This window comes from Cucurbita maxima, unplaced genomic scaffold (assembly GCF_002738345.1).
Source record: "Cucurbita maxima cultivar Rimu unplaced genomic scaffold, Cmax_1.0 Cma_Scf00008, whole genome shotgun sequence".
Classification (NCBI taxonomy): domain Eukaryota; kingdom Viridiplantae; phylum Streptophyta; class Magnoliopsida; order Cucurbitales; family Cucurbitaceae; genus Cucurbita; species Cucurbita maxima.
Genome location: NW_019272024.1, coordinates 273,599 through 297,129, shown reverse-complemented (window position 1 = coordinate 297,129; position 23,531 = coordinate 273,599). Strand labels below are relative to the sequence as shown.

General features: G+C 36.6%; 6 protein-coding genes across 9 annotated transcripts; 1 reads left to right on the top strand and 5 right to left on the bottom strand.

Annotated features, from left to right (window-relative positions):
• Positions 1–415: 415 nt before the first annotated feature.
• LOC111482759 (abscisic acid receptor PYL8-like) lies at positions 416–6,451 on the bottom strand. Of its 3 annotated transcripts, none has more exons than XM_023128690.1 (5): positions 6,016–6,451; positions 5,337–5,444; positions 3,172–3,508; positions 2,029–2,244; positions 416–1,377 (listed from the first exon to the last, which is right to left on the bottom strand). In XM_023128690.1, exons 3-5 carry the CDS (start codon positions 3,295–3,297, stop codon positions 1,165–1,167), a joined length of 555 nt encoding a protein of 184 aa, XP_022984458.1. In that variant the 5' UTR covers positions 3,298–3,508; positions 5,337–5,444; positions 6,016–6,451; the 3' UTR covers positions 416–1,164. The 3 variants fall into 3 exon arrangements, with proteins under 3 accessions (XP_022984458.1, XP_022984460.1, XP_022984459.1); XM_023128692.1 differs by having other exon boundaries at positions 2,029–2,172; XM_023128691.1 differs by lacking the exons at positions 5,337–5,444; positions 6,016–6,451 and having other exon boundaries at positions 3,172–3,550.
• Positions 6,452–7,027: 576 nt separating this feature from the next.
• LOC111482936 (probable trehalose-phosphate phosphatase C) lies at positions 7,028–9,212 on the bottom strand. The gene is made up of 9 exons (XM_023128984.1): positions 8,996–9,212; positions 8,781–8,921; positions 8,334–8,405; positions 8,188–8,271; positions 8,053–8,106; positions 7,855–7,956; positions 7,682–7,759; positions 7,457–7,597; positions 7,028–7,363 (listed from the first exon to the last, which is right to left on the bottom strand). The coding sequence occupies exons 1-9, from the start codon at positions 9,191–9,193 to the stop codon at positions 7,190–7,192; spliced, it is 1,044 nt and encodes a 347-aa protein (XP_022984752.1). The 5' UTR covers positions 9,194–9,212; the 3' UTR covers positions 7,028–7,189.
• A 2,749-nt stretch (positions 9,213–11,961) lies between these two features.
• On the bottom strand, positions 11,962–15,893 carry LOC111483102 (probable protein phosphatase 2C 76). Its single transcript, XM_023129240.1, has 10 exons — positions 15,740–15,893; positions 15,086–15,145; positions 14,891–14,995; positions 14,577–14,704; positions 14,168–14,266; positions 13,806–13,964; positions 13,507–13,593; positions 12,985–13,076; positions 12,473–12,547; positions 11,962–12,386 (listed from the first exon to the last, which is right to left on the bottom strand). Coding segments are annotated over exons 2-10 (903 nt in total). The 5' UTR covers positions 15,088–15,145; positions 15,740–15,893; the 3' UTR covers positions 11,962–12,230.
• Positions 15,894–18,178: 2,285 nt separating this feature from the next.
• LOC111482946 lies at positions 18,179–19,023 on the top strand. The gene is made up of 2 exons (XM_023128993.1): positions 18,179–18,539; positions 18,625–19,023. The coding sequence occupies exons 1-2, from the start codon at positions 18,199–18,201 to the stop codon at positions 18,701–18,703; spliced, it is 420 nt and encodes a 139-aa protein (XP_022984761.1). The 5' UTR covers positions 18,179–18,198; the 3' UTR covers positions 18,704–19,023.
• Positions 19,024–19,058: 35 nt separating this feature from the next.
• LOC111482947 lies at positions 19,059–20,207 on the bottom strand. Of its 2 annotated transcripts, XM_023128994.1 has the most exons (5): positions 19,950–20,207; positions 19,556–19,857; positions 19,428–19,472; positions 19,305–19,342; positions 19,059–19,232 (listed from the first exon to the last, which is right to left on the bottom strand). In XM_023128994.1, exons 2-5 carry the CDS (start codon positions 19,661–19,663, stop codon positions 19,109–19,111), a joined length of 315 nt encoding a protein of 104 aa, XP_022984762.1. In that variant the 5' UTR covers positions 19,664–19,857; positions 19,950–20,207; the 3' UTR covers positions 19,059–19,108. The 2 variants fall into 2 exon arrangements, with proteins under 2 accessions (XP_022984762.1, XP_022984763.1); XM_023128995.1 differs by having other exon boundaries at positions 19,059–19,223; positions 19,556–20,207.
• A 718-nt stretch (positions 20,208–20,925) lies between these two features.
• On the bottom strand, positions 20,926–23,246 carry LOC111483131 (probable protein phosphatase 2C 51). The gene is made up of 3 exons (XM_023129271.1): positions 22,505–23,246; positions 21,903–22,008; positions 20,926–21,578 (listed from the first exon to the last, which is right to left on the bottom strand). Exons 1-3 carry the CDS (start codon positions 23,192–23,194, stop codon positions 21,265–21,267), a joined length of 1,110 nt encoding a protein of 369 aa, XP_022985039.1. The 5' UTR covers positions 23,195–23,246; the 3' UTR covers positions 20,926–21,264.
• Between the last annotated feature and the right edge of the window lie 285 nt (positions 23,247–23,531).

Sequence of the window (23,531 nt, the reverse complement as noted above, 5' to 3'; positions counted from 1 at the left end):
TCGATTAGATCTGGCTTTGGATCGAATACAAGCAATCCATTATGTCAGTAACTAGTTGGAAGGATTTTCCTACTGAAAAGGAAGTTTGTTAGGAATATGGAATTTGTAATCTGCACACTACACTCTTCTTTCCCTTTTTGGAGAAAATATTACTTCTCATATAAGCTTCATGACTTTCTTTGCCTTTTCAGCTCTCTCTGTTTCATGAGTAGTTATGCCACTACCGATTAAAATAATGATGGAGGTCACTTTATTCACAATACAACTATAATCCAACATAAGCTTTGACTGAATGGGTGAAACTTGGATGCTTATAAAATTCTCATTGAAAAGAATGAGAACATGAGTTGGCTTGAAAGGCTTGGCCAAGTTCATATCACATGGAGTAAGAAGGCAAGGTCTGTGTGTTCATTTATTTCCGAACGCAAGTTAATTAATCATAAGAACTGCATAAACCCAAGCCTCTCATATGAACCTCTTAGGTTATACATAAAATCAAACCATCAGAAGTCCAAACACATGGGCCATATAAATAAACACAAGCTAAACATGCCTAAACCTCTAAACCCTTTCCCAAGAAACTATTGCCAAATCAAAGAAATGTCAAAACATTTTTTAAGGTTATATGGCCCTGGTTTGCAGATCAGCTACACTCCAGCCAACATTACGTGAAGAGTAAAATATCCACCAAGAGACCGACAATACTCGAATCCAGATATGTTTCGTCCCAGTTTCACTATCTGAAACTGGTGACCAAAATAATTAACCAGTAAACTCATTGTCCCATTGTGTGTGTACTACCATAAATCCTACACTACCTAGCCAAAAACCTGGAAATCGAAGAAGAATACTTCTATACTTCTTACTCATGAATGGGTGTTGAATTCCTTTGTAAAGACATAGGGTGTTGAGTTCCTTTGTAAAGACATAGGGTGTTGAGTTCCTTTGTAAAGACATAGGGTGCTTCAACCACGAAAGAGAGCACCATATAATTTAAAGACAGCTGACCAGCAAAGAGAGGAAGTGGGAAATGTGTATTGAGAGAGTTGTACAACTGCCAATCTGGCTCCATAACAATGAAGATTCATATGCCTTTGTGCCTAACATCACAAGCAAATCTTGCCCCCACCACTTTCCATCCATAACAATCTTTAAAGATTTCTCTCAAACTATAGGCTCAGTCCAATCCTGAATAGCAAGCCCTTCTGAAACATCAGCAAGAGATTTGAGATTGCACTTGATCAAGGTCTCTACAACGAAGCAAGTCTCATCCTTTGTGTTTCCTTCAGGAGTGTCAACCACAAATGACTCAACGACAAGAGTACCTGGCCTTCCTTCTATGATCTCTGAATGGAGGGAAATAATTGAAGAGTAGTTCTGGAAGAAAAGGCAAAGAAAGTTAGTTGACTTATGCAGGACCAATAATTAGAAATGGCAATGACGGCGTTTGTCCATGCACTATCTCACTTGGAAACTTTTCTCATGTTCTACTAGGCAATCTTACAGCAAATAGAGGGTGATGATTAGTTTCAGTAAGAGATATCTTCCCAAGATAACTGCAAATTGTTCAAATACCTAGCCGAATATGTAATCCAGAGCCTATTTGAGCCACAACCCCCCCCATCGTGCAATGGGAAAGAATCAAATTACCACCAGACCACTTGATTGTCTGATTTGAATTAAAATTTGCCCAAGCAGGTAAAGCAACATATGAAGAATGTTCAGAGATTTGAGTTGGTCAAGAATGCAGAGTTTCATCATGTGTTAAGATCAAGAGTAATTCCCCGAGTTTGGTCTATCCATGAGTCTACCAACTTATTCTCAGTTAGGCACCCTAAAGTTCCCCCATAGAGTTTAGCTAAAAACCAGAATGTTTTCAGGACTATAAATTACATAAAAGTTCGTAGGCAATGCACATCATGAATATGACTAATGCATGAAATCAATTTAAAATTGAGAATAAATATTTTTTAGGCAAAGCCTCATATTAGTAAATAGCAATCACTTGAAAGAAAAAGAGAAGCATACCCTAAGCCTGTGATCACCACCAACTATCCTGAAGCTAAGGATATGTTTGTCATCATCAAGAAGTTCCAACCTTTCTGTGCTTGTGGTGGCTGGGAGCCCAGATTTGACATCAACTTCTCTAATACTTCCAATCTCAAGATTCCCCTGTACTACACACCAGCTTATAAATGGCTTGTACTTTTGGGGTTGATCAAATCTTCTCACCAAAGACCAAACCTGATGAGAATTAAATTAGAACATGTATGTGCCCATATAAACCAGCTGCACGTGATAGAAATGTTAAACAAAAAAAAACGAAGTTTGAAAAACATGATGGTGCAGTTATATAGTTGAAAATGGATTTCCATGTTGGTCAAAATTTGGTTTCTCCAAATTTTGTTTCATTAAGTTAGTCTTTCAGTTTGACATGTACATTTCCAGAACCCTTATATGCGTAATATTTTTCCAATGTCCTAGCAATAATAAACCACAAAACCTGGATCCAAAAAAAAAAAATCAAGTGGCTGAATACTTGGAACTGGTTTAGCTCAGCTGAAACCTCTATTTCTTCACAACGAAAAATCATTTTCAAATACTGTAACCGGTTACATATTCAAAACTTTGGCAACAGAGTTGGCAAAACAACACAACTTTCAGACTACAAAAACAAGTAAACAAGCCACAGATCTACGTGGTTGCCGGTACTTGGCAAAAGAGACAGGCAACAACTTACAAAGTGAAGGAAGGAAAGTGTTGAGAATAGATTGACAAGATTAGATTTACCTTAACCTATGAGCTTAAATTTTTTATCTTGGGGGTAGTAGCAAAAGTATTGGAATAATTAAACAACAAAAGAAATAAACACTAAAAAGGATTACCACATAGATCTCTAGTAAAGGATGCGACAAAGAAAACACATGAATGAAAAAAGTAAAGAAGGTACAAACTTGAAGGCAGAGAACGCCTAAGAAAGAGTAATAGTTGGATCCACCCATGAATTGAGATTTGAGAATGTATAAATATGCGTCAAAGAATAACAGAGAATTGAAAAAAAATGAAGAGAGAAGAATGTATAATGTTTATGTAAAAGCTATAGCGAAGGACACAAATTTGACATACAAAAAAGAAGCATATGGAAAGAGGAGGAGAGGAGGGGATAGTTACAAGAGGAAGGGGAGCTTTAATGTGCTTGATTAGCAAGGAGGTGCACTGATTCTCAGCAGGCTCGTGCCTGTGATGCCTCCCAATGCACTCCTTCTCCAAGCTGCTAAATCCACCATTCCCACTCATTTCGGAAATTTACCTGAGCTAGCTAGAGCAAAAGCCACAAATCAACAGAAGCTCAAACCTAAAGAGGGCTCATGGTATCCGTACAAGGATCGGATCGGAAACAGAGTCCAATAGGCAATAGGTCTCACGGGAGTTGCACCGGAGACGACAAAACGACGGCAAAGAGGTTGGCCGCGAGCAGACAAGAATGAAGAAATGGGCTCTCAAGTTTCTGTACCACAAAAGATATACGCATACCAACAGAAAAAAGCTGAAATAATTTTTAAATATAAGATGGAGGGCGAGGGATAAAATTTTAAAAAAAAAAAAAAATGTTGGGATAAATGGATGGAATTTTTGGTTACTTGTTTTAGAAGTGGGGACCTCCAATTTGTTGTGCCTAACCTATATTTGTACACTACCCCCAACCACTCGCAAACTTTATTATTATTAACCCATTTTCTATTTAGTCTCTCCCTTCTAAAATTAATTTAATTAAATTTTATTAATTTGATCTTGAAACAAAAATGGATTCTTACACGTATATTTAATCCCACATATTCATAGTGAACGAAATATAGGAAATATATAGAAGAATATTTTTTTAAAAAAGAATGATAGAAACATAATTCTCCCATTATTTCAGAAAAGAAAACTTTTTTTTTTTTCTATTTTTTGAGTTGTCGTTTAAAAAAAATTAAAAAACTTAAATTATTTTAACTTCTCCTAACAAAATTTCCTACCCCTTTGTTGTTCATGAGTTAGTAATCAGCATCCTCCACAATAGTAAAATATTGTCTACTTTGAACATAAGATCTCATGATTTTGCTTTTATTTTCTCCAAAATGCTACGAATGAAGATGTATTCCTAACTTATAAACTCATGATTATCACCTTAATTAACCAATATGGAACTCCCACCTAACCATGCTTTCAATTCAAGATTATGATAATTGAAAGTGTGATGATAGGGTTGGTTGAAAATTTTCTGTAAATTCTTGAACAGAACTCCAAGTTTTGGGATGGGTTTGAAACAAAAGAAGTAGAAGCACTTAGAGGAATTAAGTACAGGCACTCTAAAAGCTTTGTTCTTTTCTTCTATACACAAATGAGGCAGGTGCACATCATAATAAAAGGAGTACTAGTCTATAAGCATTTCTCACCAAATTGAGGGACTCAAAGCCACTAATCTCAACAACAAAAAAAAAAAAAAAAAAAAAAAAAAAGAAGAAGCTAATTCCACGTTCTGGGGTTCAGAAAAATTGACTTGTGAGAGATTCCAAAGTTCCAATGCCTCAAACAGAGTATTACACCTTCCTACAAGCTATATAAAACATGTCAATTCAGAATGTTTGTTCCTGTTTTTTCCCCCCACAAAAGATCTACCAATTTGTTAAGTTTCTCCAATATTGACGGTTGCTTAAAAAATCAGCAGACGAGAATCTTCTACAAAAGGAATGGATTTTTACTATAGTAGAAAGGTGCTTACTCCGAAGCCATTGGATGCATGGATAAACCCACTGCAATTTGGCTCTGAGTGTGGAATCTCAGTTTTTCTAAACGATCATCACCGCTACTAAAGTTCCTAAGATCAAAGTTCATTAACAAGCACACAGCAGGCACTCTAATATCATTGTAGAATGCACGAACATTTGTTTCATTCCAACAATTAAACCACAAGCTAACCTACTAGTGGACTATATATAATAAACTTCAGGCTCATGTGGGTTTATTATATCTTGCATCACTTAACTAACACGAACAAGGGACTACTTGGGACTTGGGAGCTCTTCCTTTAAAAATTGTTTTCACTCATTTTCTATAACAATAGAACACAGTTTGTTTTACGAACCAATCTAGTTTCATTCTTAAAAGAAATTATATAAAAGTAGTTTGAATCTCTCTCAAACAAGTCTTATTCCTTTTTCTTTCTTTAAGAGATTTAGTGCAGAGGTGGCTCAAGGTGATCCGTGAACAAAAAGACTACCATATCAGTACTTTACTTTAAAATAAGATATCATAGCCATATATACATAAAGAAAACTACCAGAATCACTTACTTAGTTCCATGATATCACTCCATCATTCTCCAAATCTCTGATATCAGTATCAACGAAAGTGCCGAGCAGTGGATGTCTCCAAAGGTCTTCATCTTTTAAAATGAGAACCTGAGTAATTTAATTAGTGAGATGGGTCATCCAACCTTCAAGCTTTAAGTCAAAACAAACCAATTTCTATTTACTGAAGCAGAATCGAATAGCCAAGGAGTTTCTAAAATAAAGCATCCAATGAACGAAAGGAACTGACGTCTGTCAAATTGTTGGACAAATCTTTTCACAAGAGAGTTCAACAGTTTTTAGTAAAACTAACAATTTTTCTGCCAAATGATTAGAGAAATATCAAATGTTCTCCGAGGAAGAAGACACAAGCTGACACTACTATGAGTTATCTAAGAAAGCTCTTATGCATAAAAAGAATAACGTTTTTTACGTAAAGAAAACCCCACAGAAAGAATCAAAAACCGCTTTACACACAACCAGGGATTCCACCAATATCCATCATTTTTTAAACTTTCTTTTCAACCAGCAAAAACAACGCCCAGTTGGATAAATAATCAAGCAAAACAAATAAACAATCACTTTCCATGGCAAAGAACAGAACAATCAATCTACATTTCCCTACATAAAGCATCTTCTCGTAAGAAATGGTTATCCGATGAAGTAAAAAAGTGATAGATACCCAATCAATAGCATAAAGGAGGGGTAACGGGTGTCTGTTATTCTGTTCTTCCTCTTGGGTTTCGTCTTTTTTCGCTTTGGTTATCATCTTTCCGGTGGGCTCATATCCTGCGAAAGAGTAGGCCAAATCATTCGAAAATTGGAATATTCAGTCCACAAGAGGGACCAATCATTCCGACCATTCATTCAGAACGAAGTATGCAAATAAATAGAAACGCGGCCGCTAAAACCCCATCCCTTCGTCCCCCNCCCCCCCACGCACAAACACTTCAGGACCATTTTCCTCTCTGCTTTATTCCCGAAATCCAAATTCCCGATACGTATCGGCATTTGGATAAACCAAATGGATTGGTTGTCGCAATATGTCGTTTGTCATCAGAGTGCTGCCTGTGCGACGCTTTCGAAATGAGAAGTTGATAGATCAACAGAGTGAAGAAATTTTCAGGCAGTGAATCGTTACAGTTGCCGCGTCAATTTATAGAAAGGTATGAACTTACGAACGGAAGCTTCCCGCTATACCAATTCCAAGACTAACCCAGATTGAATAGCGCTGGCCCACTGGAAAGAAAACCCCCATGGGCCTTACTACCACAAGCCCATATTCAGTTGGACCGGCTTTAATAGCAATTCAAGGAAAAACATAAAATTCAGTGTCGCCATATTTGTAAACTTTTTAAAATTAAAACAATACTGATAATTTATATATACTTTTTGTGGGCGGCGGCGCGTGGGAGAAAGAAAAGGAAGGGTTGGGTTTTGTTGGCGGCCACCTGCGTACGCCAAGGGTAAAAGGGTTTTACAATTTAGTTAAAAATCTCATTTATTTATATATATATATATATATATATGCGCTCAAATTGATCGACAGTATTTACTTGAGAATATTATAATTAATTTGAATAATTACTCTTAAATTGATTTAATTTAGTATAACTATAGTGTTTTGAGAATATCATAATAAATTTGAATCTACGATCTTATGAAACAAAACAACAACGAGAGAGAGAGATGGGTAGGAGTATTAGTACATATATTAAATATATTGATGTAAAATAAAAGATGGGTAATTAGTAAAAGGATTTGGTAATGCATCTCTGTTATTACCAAAGCCATATACACTTTGGTGGATGCTTAAATAACCCAAATATTTTACTAAAAAATCACCCACTCCATTTTTAAATATTAGGAGATGGGGTTGTAATTGAAGGGGCTGTGGAGTTCCTCCATCTGGCCAGCCTTAGCAAAAAAGCAAGAACCTCCGATGGGTCCTTCAACGAGTAGGAAGCGTTTGTGTGCTTTGGAATGGATGCCACGAGTATCGCAATTCCATGTCCTTTCCTTTGTATTACCTACAAAACTCATACTCATCCCACTTCAGTTTAATACCCATTTCAATATTCATGAGTATTAACAACATCCAGCTTTTGCATATGCTTGCTTACCTTGAAAGCGTCCTCGTCCGTTTGATCATCGCCAATGTACAAAGGAACCACATCGTCGGTGTCGTTATGTCCCAGACTGTGCAGATAATACTCCATTGCATGCCCTTTGTTCCAATTAATGGTCGGCCTTATTTCCATAACCTTCAAATGTTCATACCATATTAGCAAAGAATATGGCTTCATTTTCAACAAACAAAATCATGCTTATTTTCAGGATTTATGCACCTTTTTGCCCTGCGTTACATGAAAATCAGGATATTTTTCCATAACAGTCTCTACCTTCTTTTCTAATTCCGCCAACTCCTGCCATAAGTCAATAACACATTGATTCGTTTCCTTAATCTTTATCCATATCACGTTCATACACATACATAATCGACAAAGATCGAGATCTTTACCCTTTCGTGCACGTGCCGAAAGTGTACAGAAACACAAAACGTATTATCCTCCACCAATGCACCTTCGATCTTTCTAGTTTCTTCCTCTAATACGCGTTTTATCTGTCACGTTTTAAATGTTTTCCATATTTCAAACCTCGTATCATAAAAAACAAAAATAATAATGATAATAATTCGATTTTTCCGACAAGAAATTACTTGTTGAATTTTTGGTAAAAACTTCTTGGCTGGTTGATAGGAAACCCCATTAGCCTACAATCAAACGTATAATGTTATGTTAACGTTGATAAATGATATAAGTCGGAAATATTATAATTATAAAACTAGAAGAACCTCATTGTCCGAATTTGGAGACATAATGTCTAATCCATGGCTCCCAGCATAGTGCAGATTCCTCAATTTCACGAACTCCTTTACCTGAAATTTTCAATTAATTTCTTTAATATATATATATAAACAATTAAAATTTAAATAATTACCTTTTCTCGGCTTCTTCCGCTTATTATGGCAGTCGGAAAGCCTTTTGCCACTTCTCTCACAGCTTCTCTCATCTGCATTTATACACACAGAAAAATATATATATTAAACAATAAAGAGACTAAATTAAAAGAATCAAATCCAAAAAGATATAGGTCAACCTTTAAAAATTATTAATAATAAAACCCATATTTTTAGTGTAGAAATTCAAAGAACAAAGAAAAAAAACTAATCATTTTATAATTTCTAAATAAGGTCAAACAACTAAGCAAAAAAAAAAAAAGAAAAAAGAAAAAAAGGATATTATGGATATAACATATCTCAACTGCTTCCAAAACAAAATCAAGCATTTAGGCATTAGCAATCTTTCTAAGATTTGAATGTATATTAAAGTGTGGAACGTTTATATTTGAATCGAATATGTAAAATTTATAACAGTAATAATTTACCTCAGGAGACATGAAAGCTCGATCAGGATCATCCACAATGGGAGAAAGGGTTCCATCATAATCCAAGAACACCACAATCTTCTTCCTCGGTAGCTCTTTCATTATGGACTCAAACGATTCCAAACCACTGGGGTATTGTTTCTAATACACAGAAATCAACATTTAATAACCCAGAAATTCAAAAGAAAAAGATGATTTAAAATTTAATTTCGTACCAGCCATGAAGTGTAGTTGTGGAAATCGGAACCTTGTACGGAGTTCCGGTGACCGGAAAGCAGCCCGGAGAGTCCCATTATCGATCTCCAGAGCAGTGTGCGGCGGAGGGCGGGAAGACCGAAAGTGAAGGGAAGGAAAATTAGGAGCACGGATTTTCCTTTCAGCAAAACATGGCTAAAAAGAAGAGAGAAGTTCATTGTTGCTTCTGTGTTTTTTTAAAAAGACAGGCGCAATTTGGCGAAGGTGGAGGGCTCTTTGTTTGTTCGGTGGGGTTATTTAAAGGGGAAATTTCATAAAGTTCCCTTTTATCTATTCGGCCACGTTTCGAGCTGATGTGGCTATTTTAGTAATTTACTTTCATTTCTAGTCAAACCTAGGTCTGATTTTTATTGTTTATTAATGCCTTCCTTCACAAAATGGTCCTACTCTAAAGGGAGACATTCTGGTACTATTTATTTTTTTTTTTAATTTACAAAGTACACAATATATTTATAAAATAAGAATTTGTTTCTAATAGAGACAAACACTTTAATTTAAAATGAAAACTATGTTATAAATTATTGAATTAAAAAATATATTAAATAAATGAATTACTATGTATAAAACAGATTAAAGTTAGAATAAAAAGAAAATTAAAAACTTATTAACCAATCTATTATATCTTATGTTTGGTAAGTTTGGAGGAGTTTTGAAACCAACATGCCAATAACACTGTCTAAAATGTGCTCTCGAAGTTTTACCAGCTTTAATTTCACTCCCTTTTTTTTTAAAATAAATAAATAAAATTTCAAATGTAAAATCAAAACTAAAATAGATATAATTATAAACAAAACTACAAGCTATGTATTTGACGGTTTTGTGGGGTTCTTCATGTGAGCAATTTTGTCTTTTCAACAATATTTCACTAAAATTTAAAATTATATTATTGTTTGCCTAATTTACAGTTCAAAATATAATAATATAAGCAAAAGGTCCGGTTCGGTCCTCCATTTTGGTCCAAACCGAACCGTTCACACCCTACCTACTCAATTGCATGGGGTCATATTTTCTGTTTTTTTTTTTTTTTTTTTTTTTTTAAAAAAAATCCTTTGTTTTTTTATGTTTAAAACATCTTATTTCTAGTTTAATTTTCTTATTGATTATTTACACATGGGGTCACACATGTTTCGTTGGGCTAATTAGTTTATAAATGTTATATTTAAAATGCAATTTATAAAAAATGTGGTATAATTCACTAAAATAATCCTTTTTTTTTTTTAATGTGATTTCAAATGTTAGTTTTATTTTAAGAAATTGGAACTGGAATTATAATTTTTCTAGATTTTTAAATTTATAGATTAACTACTAATTAGCCCATGCATTAGTCGATTACGATCAAGAGATTATATAATAAATTCTTTATTTTATTTCCCTTCTCCCAACACATCCAAACAAAAAACAAAAAATATATATCCAATTTAGCTCTTTATTATCCCAACAAGATTTTAAAATTTGTTAATCAATTAAAATACGTTTAAACAAAAGGTAAAATAAGAGACTATTTGAAAATCAATAAATATTTTAAAAAAATATATATAATTTAGGGAAACCATATAATATCTAAACTGAATTTTCTAAAATTATAAACAAAAACACAACTTAAAATTTCAAAGTAAGAGTAAATAGAGTTTCGTAAAATTTGGATATCTTTGTATGACCAAAAAAAAATTGTTTACCATAAAAGTGAGTGAGGATCACATATATTCAAATTAAAGTTGTAGATTATTATTTAAAAAAATAAAAGAAAAGAAAAGCATGGCCAAAAGATGGTAACCGACAAAAGAAAACAGTAACCGTTTTCGGGTACGAATCGGGTCAAGAAAGTGGCCTGCTACGGGACAAAACGGAGTTAAAAAGGTAGGGCCGACGCTTTCCCACGTGGTGACTACAGGGTGGACAGCGTTCTGACGTGTCATTAAATAAGGGATTTAATTGGAATAGTTGGAGTCCATGTGTCGATCTCCGGGCAGGTAATTTGTTTGGGTCAGTGGGCGAGAGACTGAATCAATCCCTGCCCGTCATCGACACATGTGAGGTCCAAAAAATTACACAAGGAAACAGCGAAAAATAGAATTAAAAAAAAAAAAAATGCAAATTTATTCAAAAGGTATCGTAAAGGAAAAGGCAGAGAATAAAATTATATGGTTCCAAACGTTGTGAGGTTAAATCACAAGTAATTCCTAAATTTATTTAACTATAGAAATTGTGAATCTTTTTTTAATTTTTAGATTATTAACAATATGATATGTAAAAAAATAAAGTAAATAAAAATATTAAAAGGTAGACTCATATCTTGGTATTTAGTTAGTTGTTGGAGTATAAAAGGCAAGAGGGTTGTGTATTATCCCTAAAGAAGGGAATGTATATGTAACGTTATATTACATACATACATACATACATACATACATAAAATGCCAAGTGTTTATGCATGCCTGTATGTGGCAAGAAATATGCATCATACAAGGAGATGAGAGGAGAGAGAAAAAGGTACTTCCCTTTGGCAAAAATGATGAGAGAGAGATGGAGATGATGGGACATTTATAGAGAGAAGAAGGGAAGGGGTTTTATTGGGAAACTTTGTTATCAAATTTGTTTAACAAGTTTTAGAGCTAATTAATTGCCCAACATTTCCCACTAAATATTGTTTTTTATAGCCTTCCTACTCAAATTACCAAATTGGGCCTCATTCCTTTGTATTAATACCTAATCTTCTCCATTATAAGTTAGCCAATCAAATCTTTAATTTTCTTCCCTCCCACCCTATTTCATCTATTAAATATAAATTTATTATATTTTATGTCTAATAGAACCTTAAATAATTATAAATTCGTTATCTTCCAAATCCCTGACATTTAAGTGCTTTTAAGTTACAAGTCAGCCACCTTGCAATTATTGAATTTAAAAAAAATTGAAGAAATATGTTTGAGACAGTGAGGAGAATTGGATAAAACTACATTAATTAATTTGTTCTGCATCAGTTTACTACAGACAGACAGACAGACACAACAGCGTACAGATTGTGGAATAGACAACACTAAAACAAGATTGGGAAAAACAGATTACAAAATGCCAATGAATTAACAAATCAAACCCCTTGCGCGCACCCATTTGTTGCTCTAGGTGCAGACAGAATTAACAGCCAATATCCAACTTCTTTCGCTCTCTACAAAAAGAATCTACACACATCCAAAATTCTTAGTCGTCTTCGACATCCGTGCCTGCATTGTCGTGATGAAACTTCACCACAATGCATGTTATATTGTCAGCGCTACCACGGGTAAACGCTGCTTCAGTTAGTTTCCGAGCAGCTGCCTCTGGTCCCTCTTCTTTCCTCGCAACTAATACTGCATCCTGAACGGAGAATTTGAATTGGATACATGGCGAATTCACAATTTAGAGCAACTTGGATACATGGGGTTGTGATGCAGTGAGCATACCTCGTTGCGTACCACGTCCCAAAGTCCATCGCTTGCGAGAACAAGCAGCTCGATGTCCTTGTCCACTTCAAGATCCTGGCATGTATGGTGGGCAGTATTTGTAAACCATGAAAAGCTTTACCAACAGTAAACAAACTAAACTCAAGACAATATTCAGAAAGAATCTGGTCTTGCTCCATGTATAACATAACATCTAAAACAATAAATTTTCCACCAAGATTGTAGAATAGTTTAATATACTGTTAGTATTATTATTGAGTTCAGAGATCCGAACTCCGAACCTCTTGATTGAGGGTATATATTTAAACTAGTTACCTATGCTCAAACTAGCAACATTCTTGAATGTTATAAGCTATAATCATAAATTTCATTCATCAAAGCTTTCTTCTTCCATATGCCAAACGCTAGCAACCACAAAGTGAACTAAACGGGTTATTTGGGCTCCCCTACAAAGAGTGAACTTCAGTTTTAGAACTAAAATGGTGGGCTAAATGATGGGGTGGAAAAGATACCTGAATATCAGGATCTGCCACAACGAACTGCTTCAACATCTTGTTACCGAAAGCACGGGACATCGCTAACACTCCTCCTACCCTCCAAGTGCCTGACAGCAACAGACAATACGATGCGATTAAGATACAGATTATCACAATGACATTGTATGATTGGTAAACTTCAAATACAGGACCAAAAGATGGCCAGAAGAAACTAATCTCTGAGAAATTAAATTTTCTATCTAGTAGATAACTATAAAGGAAATACATTCCAACTTCCCTGAAATCATTTTACATCCATAATTGTTACTATGAACAGGACCTTTGGTTTTTCGTTTAGGATGTATATTTCAGCCTTTTGGTACTCAAGCTTTCCATTAGCACGTGATTCATATTTATTAGAGAACGTAAAGCGATGGTGGAACTTTGAGTCCCTAATTTATCTATTTCAAGTTAGTACTGATCAATGTCAATACCCAAGTTCACCAGCAGGGATAGCAGTTCTTAGCATCATTAGCAAAAGCATTATTGAAATCTTACCAGCCCACATGACAACACCCCCGGCATTTTCAATTCGCCTCCGCTCGTCAGTTCTGTTTGGTTTATGGTCCTCAGAAAGAGGGATGGCTGCCCAGAAGAATGCAATTAGTTTCAAGTTTCGCTCGTAGTTAAATATCATTACGATTTGTTCAACTTTAATCATTTTTAGAATAAATTTTCATGCCCAAGTGTCTTGACTTTCTACCTAACGTTAAAACTCAAAAGCATAGAAAACAGGAAAAAGTAAACAAATAATACCGTCACGTGGTGTTTTTGTGTGAAAAACAAAAGTGAACTACCTTCACCGCCCTTCGATATAATAGTACGCGAATCTCCAACATTGGCAACATAGAGATGATTGCCAACTAACAAAGCTGTTGAAGCAGTAGAGCCATCGTCCCTTAAAGTATCCTTTTCGGAATTTAAAAATTCAGCATCCGTCTGTCGATACGTTTCTCCTGGGAAGTGATAGAAGAAACTTTCGATGTAAGTTCAAAATTACTAGGACTCAAATACAAAACAGTGTAATGTAAACAAAGAATATGAAACTTAAAAATCCAGTACTGTTACAATTGTATACAGCTCAAAAACAGTCATCATATAAACCTAATGAATTTATCCTCATAAACAAACCAGTGAGGCATAGGGAAAGGAAACACACTGATAGCTAATTTGGTATCTATCAAAAATTTTGGGTGCTTTATCAGATTCTCGAAGAGATGGTCCTTCAAAAACTCTGCAGCACGGTATCCACCATGACCTGCAACCACATGTAAAGAAGTAACTACTCCATGATGGCTTCTATAACGTGAATGATTAGCATCAACTATGCATTAAAAGAAAATAATCTCTGAAAATGATTGAATTCAAGCGTCAAATTTAAATGAAAAATGTATGGCTAGGTATATAAAGTTTAAACCAAGGAACTTGAATGTTTTTGATCTTCAATCACTAAGTGAAACCTAGCACCTTAATCACAACATCATATCGCCTATAAATTGGAATGCTTAAATTTACAGATAACCTAACACCTACATCATGCCACTGCAAAAATGGTGGGAGAGTCTAACCATCAAAGATGCCAAAAAGGCAGACCATTTGACCATCAACCTTTGACATTTTAATATCAAAGAAATCTTCCATGGTCGCCCTCTTTCCTCGGAGACTCGAATACCCCCAACTAAGTTTGCCATCTTCACTGCATAGCAAACCAAGGGATCATAAGTTCAGTGCATATCTCATTGGAATCGGTCGTTTGATAGGCAAGGCGCAATTACAAGATCAAAGCATTGTGTTCTTTTCATTTTCATAAGAACAGAATAACAATTAAGCAACAGCTTTAAATAAATAGAAGCAAGTTTTATCCAAGCAAATCCGTTGAGACCTTTTCCACCCTCCACTGGCATAACCACCATCTTCATCTTCCGGATGCTTATCAACAACCGTCGCACGATTTTCCGATGCACCCGTATCGACCATCATGAGACTCCTTCACGATTCGAAGTGTGAACAAATCCAAGATTGGAAGGCAAACTCCTCCAGTATTGTTGATTTAGACACTTCTATTGATTATTCCTACATATCCAGCCTAAGCAATCCCAGTCCTTATATTATGGCTGCATACCATCGAGGCCAACAGCTGCATAATCACATCATTACAGAAATCAAAAGATGCTAACCTGATCCTGAACAGATTCAAAAGCAGTAACAAAGAACAGAAGCAGCAAAACTAAATCCTCGCATCAAAAAGCATTGAACATTAAAAACTTCGATTTCAGAAAAGATCTGAACAGGGGCGAAATTTAAACAAAAACAAAACATCCCTTTCGCTCTGATAGTCTCCAATCAAACGCTAAGGTAACATAAAACTTCCAACACCGACATGATTGAGGCAAGCAACACCTCCCGAAAACTAAGTGTAAGCTCGAAATAACGAAATGGGTCAGGCAAAGGATCAAATCTGTTATATTCATCCACCACCCATTAATTTACAGAAGCAATTTGGGTGGGCAAACATACAAAAAAAATCCAGAAAAATGGGGGGAGGGGGTTGTAATGCAAATAATCTCGAGTGTTGAACAAAATGGAAACAGATTGTGTGAGGAAGAATGGGAATTTCGGGGGGAAATCAGAAATGTTTGAGGTGGGATGAAAAGGGATGATGGGCGTAAAAATGATGATCCCATCTGGGGATTTTGGAAAGAAAAACAGGGGATGGGATGAATATACTTACTCGGTGGAACATGGAAGAATCGGGCAGAACAAAGTGGGAGAGGGAAAGAAAAAGGGGATAATCAAGAGAGAGAAGAGAGAAAAATATGGGGGAAGAGAGAGAAAGTGGTGGGCTTTCGAAGCATTGGCACCGAAGAGAAGAAGGCAGGTGGCAACATGGCGCCTACCTTGCGTCCACTGAATACTAATAATAATAAAGCTTTCCTTTTTTTAACTAATATTTTCAAGGATTTCTCTGTTCCTTCGTTTTCATTCTACACTTTCGAGTTCTATAATTATGGAGCCCATCAATCCTTCACCCTTTTTCTTTTTCTTTCTTTAAATCTAAATTAATATTTTATCTCTCATTACATTTTGTTTATGAGTTTGGGTGATAAATAGAAATGAGGTTAAGTTTATTGACCTCGCTTAATATTATCTATAATTCCATTCTACCAAAATCTTTTTTTCTTTTTTTTTTTAATTATAATACCCTTAATTGTTGATCACAAAATTTTAAGCGGAAGAATTTATTTTGGAAGCTCGTTAGGATCAGGACGCGGGAAGCTTGTCGTCTACAATCCAAAAATCGACGCATTATTGGCGATAGGCTCTTTAATGTCGTCGCCGTCCTTCACAAATCCTTAGAAGATGCAGAGTCCAACCCCTCCAAACCCACCTTGTTCGACCTCTGGCGGGGGAACCAACTGCGCCCAATTTCTCCATTCCGATCATCCCAGAGCCACACTGTGGTTGACATGGGACGACCCGTCATTCTTGACAAGAAAGTTTTATCAGTCATAATGGCAGTCTGGAGTTAGTTATATACATACCTAGCATTTATTATTCATAATGTTTGGAGGATAGAAGTACACTAGGTAAATGTTGAGGATTATTGAGAGTGAGTCTTTCTTGACTAATTTAGAGAATGATCCTGAGTTTATAAGTAAGGAATACTATCTCCATTGGTATGAAGTCTTTTGGGGAAGTCCAAAGCAAAGCCACGAGAGTTTATGCTCAAAGTAAACAATATCATACTACAAGGATGCAGTAATTTCTAACAGTAAACACCTTCCATTACAGAAGAAGCATATAATTTCTCTGAGTCCTTGTTTGTACAGATGGGCTGCATTCATGATGTACAACCAACCAAGGGGGATTGCTTTAATGGCGGACGAAGGCATGGCTTGGGTACTGGAGGATGGTGTTATAAGGATATTCATCCTGTTTTCAGCAAGAAAGAGCTCGTATCGCTTGGATGGAGAAAATGGTGCCATACGGTTAGTTCTTTTGTTCTTAATTTGAACTCTTAGCATCGCAACTATGCCTGGAATGTTGTTTGATTACTACATTTGGAGTAGCCTTTGTATCTCATGAATATGTTCGACTTCCTCTCATTCTTTTACTGCCTTTGGAATTTCTGATGTAGCCGTTGGGGTTTATTGGGTGTTGGGACGAGGTTCGCTTGGTTTCTCCTTTAGGAAAAAATACAAAGTTTAGTTTCTTTACCATTTGTGCTTCCCTAAGTGTATTTTTAGTGGGTCACTGCACTTTCAAGCCTCTGATACTAATGTTAGGAACTACGGATATCTATGATATTGTTCACTTTAAGCATAAACTCTCGTAGTTTTACTCCTCGTACCCACAGAGATATATTTCTTATGATCATTCTCTATGTCTCTGATGCTATGCTAGTTTCGTATGCTGATTTAAGATGTGATTTGTTTAGGATTCAGTCTTGCTCTCGCGAACATGTGGCTGAGAGACCTTCTGGAAAGATTCATTGTTTAAAAAAAGAGATGAGTAAAGGGTTGAGGTTTATAAAAAAGTGCATTGGAGAGCTTCATGTGTGGAATGTAGTAGTTGTGATATTGTAGCTGCGATCCAACTGGACCCTTTGTTCTGTTACATCTTAGTAGTTGATGAAAAGAAAAATTGTATTGAGTTTGACCAGAAGTTGCGGATCACGGCTATAGTTTTGCGTTCGCTCATTGATTTTGGCTACATTTTTCTAATAGCCTTTCATTTTCGCATCGGTTATACTGGGCCCTACGATGCAAAAAAGGAAACGCTTTACAAAATAGGCAGCTACTTTACTGTTGACATTCTTGCCGCCTTCCTCTCCCACAGGTTTGGACTATTAATCTCTGCCTAAGTGATGAATTTGGAACATTGATGTTCTATAACATGTGAGGAATCGCTTGTGCAGGTGGTGAATCTATTAGTCATTCCAGCAGCAACAAAAGGCTCTCATTTTAGCATGGCTCTGAGGCCATTGCAGTTTGTTCTTATAATTCAACATTTGCCAAGGGCGTTACGGATATACAAATTCTTAAAGAAAGTTAGATTGAGTTCTAGCCTTTTTCCCAATTCTACTCGGGGCAATGCTATATTCAATCTCTTCCTGTATATGCTTTCAAGTCATGTAAGTTCATCAAGTCGTTAAGGATTCATCTCATCATCTGTTGTATTCAGTTCAAAATGAGAGGGTTATTGACATTATACAAAATATGCTCTCAGTCTTCAGAACTTGTGTACTCTTTCATTGCCTTTGCCTTTATCTTAGCATTAACTCAGTATGTATCTGATCCTTCCAGGCCTTTGGAGCCTTTTGGTACCTGTTTGCTATTGAGCGTAAAGCAAATTTCCTGCAGAAAAGGTGTGGCACTGATCCATATTGCCCTCGGATACATAACCTCAAATGACAAAACAGCTTTCAATTTTGGAATATTTGATGATGCCTTAACTTCTGGCGTTGTCTATTCAACTGATTTGATATGTAAGCTCTGTTATTGTTGCTGGTGGGGTCTGCAGAATCTAAGGTCTGTATTCCAAAAACCCCACGTATTCTGCATTACTGTGTTACGTCTCTACCCATAATCTACGTTTACATCTAACTTTTTTCAGTTCTTTGGGACAAGGCCTCAAAACTAGTCAGCATATATGGGAAATTTCCTTTGGGAGCAATGATAGGCCTGGACAATGATAGGCAATGATAGGCCTGGACAATAATAAGTGGGAGCAATGATAGGCCTGGACATAGCATCAACACCAATGGGTTGCCATAAGGTACCAACTCCTAATGGAAACTCTTTCTATTGAGTCCTGCCATCTCTTTCTATTTAGTATATCAGCACATTCGAAACATGGACTAATTTTGTCGTGTGTTAGTAGTACTATTTAAACACTTTTAAAATCATTGCATCAGTGTATCAATAGTTTATCATAATTTAGTATATATAAGCACTTTTTAAGTATTCTTAATAACCTTTCCTCTGAACTGAAGGCCGTTGAGTTGTGGTCGCCCTGATTCAACTCCACAACTTATTTTTCCAATACTTTTATGCATACACTGAACAATGCACATCACCCACTTGGGACAAACCTCATTTCAAACAGCCAATTCCTTAGGATGAAATGCATCCTTGACCTGAACAAGCTGGGGCGTCCCTGTCCCAAACTGTCTTCCCCTCGCTTTTAAGAATGGATGGCAGCGCAAACGCAGCCTAGTATATCTGTATTGTTACATCAACTCAAGATGTAATCAAAATTATAACTCATAACTTAGAGAGTTTCTGAGTTGTTACCTCGGAGTTGTGGAATTTGAGTTGAGAATGTGCATCTCCTGAAAGGGTTGAAAATAGCATCAGCTTGTGAAATGCAGAAATGAAAACATAAGAATTAACAAGAAACATAAGAAACGCACTCACCCGGTCACATTGGGTTGTTGAAATAAAGTGTGTTGCTGCCTTTATCTATAAAAGAAATGGTAAGCAACGTTGTCTGAAGTAGGACCAGCAGCTTCAGAAGGAGAGTAGAGAAAGGGTAAGTTAAGTACCAGAGTGAGACTGAAATTCTGAAAACCAGCCAGAAACAACAGTTGAATGGCATTGAGGGTCTGAAGTCGGACTGAAATTCCACTTTGTTTGAGTTTCAGCAGCATCATAAACTATTGTTTAAAAGTGAGTTGTTGAACAAGCAATGGAAGATGGAAAACAGAGTTGGCAAACCACAAAGGGGACAAAACAAGGAAACGTGTATCTCTATCTGACACACACCGACAAGTGAAAGAGGCCAAATCCAAATATTTGCTTCCATGTTTAAGTTTAGCTCTAAAAAAAGTGTTATTTTCCTGAAAATCTGCAGGGTTAGGAAATGACACCAGAATTAGAATTAGAGCTTCCTGTTCTTCTGCTCATCAATGTTTTCAAAACCCCATTTCAGAAACATACCTACAGAACATCAAGAGAGAGAGCTCCGGATAAGAGAAATCTGAGAGCTCCGAAGTGGGGATTAAATGAACACAAAACAATGGTTTACTTTAATCTGCAACCTCTGCCACCCACAAGATCAAACTGCTCATTCTATTTGGAGTCGACTCTTAATCTTGCCCACTAATCAAGCTTAGCATTTTAATCATCCCAACTCTGTTCACGATCTTTCTATTTTTCATCTTACCAAAACTTTCCTTCATATAACTTATCTTATTTTGTATTCCTGACACATCTTATTAGAAAAGCTAAATTATATTTAATTACATTTATAATATTCAATTTTTAATTTAGCAAGTTAACTACCTAATTGGTATATGAACTAAATTTTGGATTTAGAAATAATTCTCAATTATTGTAAAGTCCCCACATCTTTTCATTAATTGTTACCAACATTTCATATGGTTATTCTTTGCATTTCAAGTCATAAAATGTTAGGTAGAAACAGGACTCATTCAAAAGGGGATTCCCTTGGTACCATTTTCCACCAACAATTGATATCCTAACCCTACATATACAAATTTCAACAAAGTTAGCTATTTTTGTCTACTCCAACAACTAATTATAGTGTATAGATACATGCTTTAAAGGCAGGTGCTATATGACATAAACAAGACAATTAATTTATTGTATTTTATTTGTAGGGCTATTTTTCAAACATTCTTCTACTCGAATTTTTTTTAAAAGGTTAGCCACCCAGATAATGACTTTCAATTTTTAAATGTAGCCTGTATAACCCTCTTTTACTCGGCTGTAACCAATATTAATGAGTCATAATAATGAAAGGTCTACCAAACCAATAGAAAAGTAAGAAATTGAATTGAATAGACATTAAAAAAAGAAGAAAAAAAATTGGGATTAGATACTAATTAGGTGATGGAGATTCCCCTTTGAGACTGACTGTTCTACAAGATTAGCAATGAAACACCGGTAGTAATATCATTCGATAGAAATTAAAAGCCATGGGATGAGAACAACAGTCTTACACAGATTTCCAAACAAACGAAAGGCACAGCCACAAGATGTAAGATATCAATATACATTCATTGAAGAACCAGTTATAAAAAAACACATGAATTAGATGTTATATTATCGCTGCAGTTTCTTGATTCAACAGCCATTTTAAGCATATCAATCAATGTCACACAATTACCTCTATCCACAGTCAAAATGAATCCACGGTGAGCTTGTTGTAAAGTCGAGTCGAAAAAGTCTACACAAAACCGTTGGATTCTCGATAATGCTATGGAAGCGAAGTTGAAAGAAACATGTTGCATTATGGAGAGGAAGAACTGTTTGTTTTCCTCAAATCTACTACTATTACACTGATGTTGTCTTTGCTTCCACGAGCCACCGCAAGCTCCACCAACACTGTTGCAGCTTCAGCGACATGGCTGCCATTCGCCATCTTTAATGCAATCCTCTTCATTTTGCCTCCAAAACATCTCCTTACTACGTTGCAGGCAATTTCGTTCGAAATCACGTCCCACAGACCATCACTTCCTAATATGAGGAACTCATCCTTTTCGGTTCGCTTGGTCACAGTCACTTCTGGTTTGGAGATTACAAATGGTTTAAGATATTCATCACCTGCAATGCAAAAGAACTCAGAAGATAATTTGGAAACCTATATTTGCAGAGAGATTTTCATAAGCACAATGACATCCAGTATCCTATAACAGGAAATAATTGATTGTAAGGGGTCATGTTTCTATGTCTCTTTTGGCTTAGGTATGAAAATTAGATAATGTTCATCACACAGAATGAGCTAGATAAGGAGAATTCTCTCACATTTGATATAACAGTTTCGAATTAAATTGTTGAAGTTCATGTCTCATGAAGGGAATTGAATCAAAATGAAATTATAGGTCTGTAGTCAAATTTTGCAGAATGTATATTGGGTTTTGAACATACCGATGGATCTTGAAGTGGCAAGAACTCCTAGCACGCGGTAGCCATTCCAGTTTATGACCCTCCCACCAGCAGATTCAATTCTCTTCAACTCATCAGCTCTGCCAGGCTACTCGTAATTTGGATTCATATAAGCTAAAAGTTGTACAACATTATTCAAAACAGTCGTAAAGCTAATCGTGAATTTCATACCCAAATATTGCAGGCATCCCTAAACTACAATGGTGAATTTCAGCATTCTCCAACGCGCAGAATAAGAACAGAAAAAAACAGAGAAAGGGCATCATCAAATCATACCCAAATATTCTAAGAATAACCATCACAAACAAGTGCTGAATCGATGCATTTTTAAACCAAATTTTAAATTGCAATCGCATTGTTCTTTCAGTTCCGAATTGATTCATTATCTACACGAGTTTCAACTGTAGAGTCCAGTTAATTTAAGAGTCAAAAAGTCTGCTACAAAATGGGTGTGATCCATGATGGAATCGTTTATTTAAATCCAAGTAGTTCCTTGACTTGTATGGTTTTCAATTCCCTTAATGACGTCCTTAGAATGAGTCTAATTGAGTAATTTGAACAGAGCCGGTGTTGAGATTGTGCACCTTATGATCGTTAGACAAGGGCAAGGCAATTCCATCCCTACCCAAAACGGCTCGACAATCGCCGCAGTTGGCCACCACCACCTCCTCCTTTCCGATCACCGCGGAAACCACCGCCGAGCCGACCGTCTTCATCACAGCAGCACCGCTACTCACTTCGCCGTCCATTCTCTCAAAGCACCTCTCCATCAACCTCGTCCACTCCGCCTCATCCATCTCTCCCCGAGCCACAATCTCCTCCGCCACAATCCGGTGCAAACGCTCGCGGCACACCTGCGCCACCTGCGCGCCACCGTGTCCGTCGTACACGGCGAAGAAATCGTACTTCTCATTATTAATCGCCGTCAATCCCAATTCCACTCTCACTTCATCTTCCATCTCCTTCCTCCGCCCTATGATCGACATCTCACTGTACACTCCACTATCAGACGCCGAAATGGATTCGTTCTCATAGTGTAGTATTGGATCACAATTCGATTTCGAAACTCCACTTTCGAGTAATTCGTCGCCCTCGCCTTCCTCTGCCGCGTGTACCTTCCTCTGCCATTTGTACCTCAGTTTACGAACTCTGAGCCGTCTCCGGCGTGCATTCTTGGTTTTAATCATGGTTGTGTGGTCGCACATTCCGGCGTCCGATGGTCGGAGGAAGTTGCGGGTGGTATTAGTGAGCTGCAGCTTGTCCAGTGAATGCATGAAAAAGTGAGAGAGAAAAAGAAAGGGGATGATTGAGAGGATTGAAGTGGCAGTTCAATGATAGTTCATAAGAAGAAGGAATGAGAGCCGTTGGATTGGGGAGTGTGTTCGGATGGAAGCCACCTGGGGTTTGCGGGGACCACAAGGCGTTGGATTTGATAACAGAGACGTGGGCGGCTGAGATTTACGGAGGCCACACGTGGAGGTTCGAGTGATTCGGTTCGGTGGGGTGGGCCGGGGAGGAAAGGAATTACGTGGCGTCTGGTTATGAGAAGGGTCGTTTTCAATTGGCTGTGACGGAAACATTGACTAAAAATGACAGGCGGGAAAGAACACG